General features: G+C 58.2%; 1 protein-coding gene across 3 annotated transcripts in view; it reads left to right on the forward strand.

Annotated features, from left to right (window-relative positions):
- ELAVL3 (ELAV like RNA binding protein 3) overlaps positions 1-1,975 on the forward strand; it is a 7,930-nt gene extending 5,955 nt beyond the window's left edge. The window contains exon 6 of one of the 3 annotated variants that reach the window (XM_004378318.3): positions 1,621-1,975. In XM_004378318.3, the coding sequence (XP_004378375.1) occupies positions 1,621-1,975 (355 nt within the window). Of the gene's footprint in view, positions 1-1,602 lie in introns of all 3 variants that reach the window. The other 2 variants (XM_023733096.1, XM_004378317.1) reach the window with 2 other exon arrangements.
- Positions 1,976-3,919: the final 1,944 nt, after the last annotated feature.

A 3,919-nucleotide genomic window follows, 5' to 3' on the forward strand; every position in this document is an offset into this window, starting at 1 on the left:
ATTTGGCGTCAGGCAGACCTAGGTTCTTTCCGTACCTCAGCCTCAGCCCTGGAAGACAGTGTAATTGCATTGAGTTGCAGACCCCTGTGGGGACAACAGGCATAGCCGACCTGGAGGGTGGGACAAGTTCCCAAGAGGGGGGCAGGGACCTGGACCTCTCCCCGGTCCTCCTTTCCATTTCAGTGCAGGCCGGGGTGTCACCCTCAGGGTCCTCATGTCCACCTCCGAGTTTCACCCCCACTGTTGATTGTCTTTGCACAGGGTCACAGAATGACCCCCTCCCTCCAGGGGTCAGGGGTGGACTGAGGTCCCCATCGTCATCTTTCTCCCTGACCTTGTGACGGTCCCTGTGTTTATTCCCTAGCAAGCTGTTGAGTGCGTGCTGCGTGCCAGTGCTTGGCTTGGGGCTGGGGCTCCAGCGTGGCCAGGTCCTTGTGCAGACTAAGTGACTGAAGGGAATATAGCCTGCCTGAGCACAGTGCTTGGCACACAGTGAGCACTCAGTAAAAGGCAGCCATTATTGCTATTGTTGTTGATATTATTAATGATTCCCGTCCAGTGGGGAAGAATAAAGAAACAGTGATCAGGGCCATGAAGGGGGCAGCATAAGCGGTGGTGAAGGCCAGGGGAGACCCCGACCCATGTGAGGCCTGGGGACAAGGAGCAGAGTGGAACGGAGCTCCTAGCTGCGAGAATGGCCTATGCAAAGGTTGAGAGAAGGATGGAGCAGTTAGCTCCGTGTGGCCAAGGCCGAGCAGTTCTGGTCATGAGTGGTTTTGTCCTGAGGGCGTGGGAGCCTGCAAGGAATGTGGCCTGGCCAGTTTGGTCCTTTCATTCATTCATTCACTTAACAAACACCTTGTGAGCACCTACTGTGTGCCAGCTGCTGCACTTGGTGCTGGAGCCCCACAGAGAACAAAGCGCTGCAGGGAAGATGGAGCTATGTGTGCTGGTGCTCAGGGGTTTGAGTGGGACAAGGCCTGTGAGGATTAGAGGGACTAGAGGGGCCACTTTTTCAGGGATCAGAGGAGGCCGCCCTGAGGAGGTGACCTGAACAGCGGGAGGGAGTTGCTATGCTCACGTCTGTCTCCTCGTGCTGCTCTTCCAGGGTGGGCCCTCAGCCACGTGGAGCTGTCAGGGTAACCAGTGGGACAGTGGGGCAGGGTTGCCAAGGGTGGGGTCAAGGCGAGGTCAGAGTTGGTCAAGGGCAGGAGTGGGGTAAGAAGATGTACTAAGGGAAGGGTGAAGGTCAGGGGAGGGTGAGGGGCTGGGATCAACAAGGCCAAGGACCTGGTAGGTCGTGGGCGCAAGGAGTAGATTGGGGCTCAGGGCAGGATCATGCGCTGAGGCATATAGGTTCAGGGAGGGTTAGAGGTTGAGACAGGGCTACAGGCTAGGCTCGAGATCAGGGTCAGGACGGAGATCATGGAGTCAGGGCAGAGTCATGGATTATAGGGTCAGGAACCACGGGGCCATGGCAGGGTCTGGAAGGTGCAAAGGCCACTACACAGTCCCAAAGTTCTGACTTGGCCACGGTCATGACAATATCAGGGGTCGCAGGGTCACAGCGGGGTCGGGGACATGCTGGGGGTCAGGGCAGAGCCCGCGTGACCCCCAAAGTAGTCCCCTGTCGCTCATCGCCAGGTTCTCGCCCATCGCCATAGACGGCATGAGCGGCCTTGCGGGCGTGGGCCTGTCAGGCGGCGCGGCGGGCGCCGGCTGGTGCATCTTCGTGTACAACCTGTCACCGGAGGCGGACGAGAGTGTGCTGTGGCAGCTGTTCGGTCCCTTCGGGGCAGTCACCAACGTCAAGGTCATCCGTGATTTCACCACAAACAAGTGCAAAGGCTTTGGCTTTGTCACCATGACCAACTACGACGAGGCGGCCATGGCCATCGCCAGCCTCAACGGCTACCGCCTGGGCGAGCGCGTGCTGCAGGTCTCCTTCAAGACCAGCAAACAGCACAAGGCCTGAGCCGCCGCCGCCCACCCGCCCTCCCCACCCCTCCCCGGGCAGCAGAGAGAGAGACAGAGAGAGAAGGGGCCCAAGAGAGACAGCGCAGGCAGACCACGGACGACGCAAGGCCCCACGTCCCTGCAGAAGCCACAGGGTGAGCACTCAGGGGCGGGAGGGTCTGCAGGGAATGGGGGTGCCTGGGGTCCCCTACCCCGTCTCTTGCCCCCACCCCATGCTGGGCTGTTCACTCTCTCGTCTTGGTTTTGTTCATGGCGGAGGTTTTTGTTTCTTTTTTCGGCTAAAAAGAAAGCAGAGATGTGCCCCCACCCCACCCTCAACCACCCTCCATGGGTGGCTTGGGAGGTACTGGGGGTTCCCCCCAGGACCCCTTGTCCAGGCCCCCAAACATCTCAGAGGGCCTTGGGGGGAACAGGTTTAAAAATCCCCAACAAAGAGAAGTGTGAGGAGGGGTGTGGGCATCAATGGCCCAGACCCCCTTGGTGGAGCGTGGGGAGAGGGGGAGGGGCTGGAAGCAGAAACAAAATGAAAAAAAAAAGGGGGGGTGGGAGGGGAAGAAAAACTCTATTTTTGTAAAAAGGGAAAAAGACCTCGTGGAGAATTTTTACTGGGGATTCTTGAACTTGAAAAAAAAAAAAAAAAAAAAAAAAAAAAAAAAAAAAGAAAATATTTTGGCAGGTTATGTTTACCAACTGGGGCAGGGGGCAGGGAGCAGGGCTTAGGGGCTGGGGTCCACAGGGCCACCCAATAACTACAGCCACACGAGGCACGCAGAGGCCACCCTCACGCCCCAGGGATGCACAGCAGCACAGACAAACACAGAGACACACCCCAGACACGTTTAGGAATCACTAGCCCTACTGAGACACAGGGGCCTCGATGAACGTAGAGAAAGAAGGAGATGGAGGTGTGGGGCTACGTAAATGTGGACCTGGACGCGCATGGACATGGGCAGATGTGAACACAGACACACACAGATACAGGTACATGTGGACCCAGCCACACGTGGACATGGGTAAGCACAGATACACGTGAACACGGGCACACATGGACACGTGAGTGTGGAGACAGATACGTGTAGACACACAAACACAACACCCAGGGATACACAGACAGGCCCACAGCATCAGGCCCAAGCAAAAGGTCCCACCCCCCACCCCACCCCTCCACTTCCTCCTGCTAGGCCAGCCGGCACTTCCGGCCACAGCCCCTGCCCCAGGTTCTCTGCAGAGTTCTCTCCTGGATCATCAGTGGTCTCCCTGCCGCCCACGAACACAGGCGTGCACACACAGCGTCCACGCATCCAGACACACGATACCTCGTTCCACTTTGGCATCACGGTGGGCTGGGAGCTGCCCCCCCCCAAACACTTGAGGCCAAAGGACCCTCTGTCCCTGGGGCCAAGCCTCCCTGGGCCAAGGCCGTGGCCCATGAAGCTGAGGGGACGGCCCAGCCCTGAGCCTCCCCCACAGCAAGCACCCACCATGCCCGCCAGGCCCAGGGTGGACGGGCCCAGGGTCCCTGCCCCACGCTCCCTCCCATCCACTTGTCACCCGTTTTTGGTTTGTTGGGTTTTCCCGTCTTTCCAGATTGGTGAGGGTGGTGGACGTAGCCCCCATCCTGAGCCTGGCCCAGCCTTGGCTTCTGTCTGGATTTTACATCCCCCTAGTTTTCATTCTTTTTAAAAATTTCCAACAGAAGCCGGAGGCCAGAGCCCCCGGGAGCCCTCGCACCCACCGCCCCCCACCCCCAGGGCCCAGTCAGAACTGAGAATTGCAAACCCCGACTTTAGCTTTAGTTGCCTTCTCCCTGTGTCCCGGCGTTTGGTGTCCGGCCGTGGCCCCATCTGACTGTCCAGCTCTCTCTCCCCCACCCCACCCGGTGTTTGTATTAAACGTCTGTGGAGCTTCTGCTGCAAGGAACAAAAAAGAAAAAAAAAAAAAA

This window comes from Trichechus manatus, unplaced genomic scaffold, assembly GCF_000243295.1.
Source record: "Trichechus manatus latirostris isolate Lorelei unplaced genomic scaffold, TriManLat1.0 scaffold00057, whole genome shotgun sequence".
In the NCBI taxonomy this organism is placed as follows: Eukaryota; Metazoa; Chordata; class Mammalia; order Sirenia; family Trichechidae; genus Trichechus; species Trichechus manatus.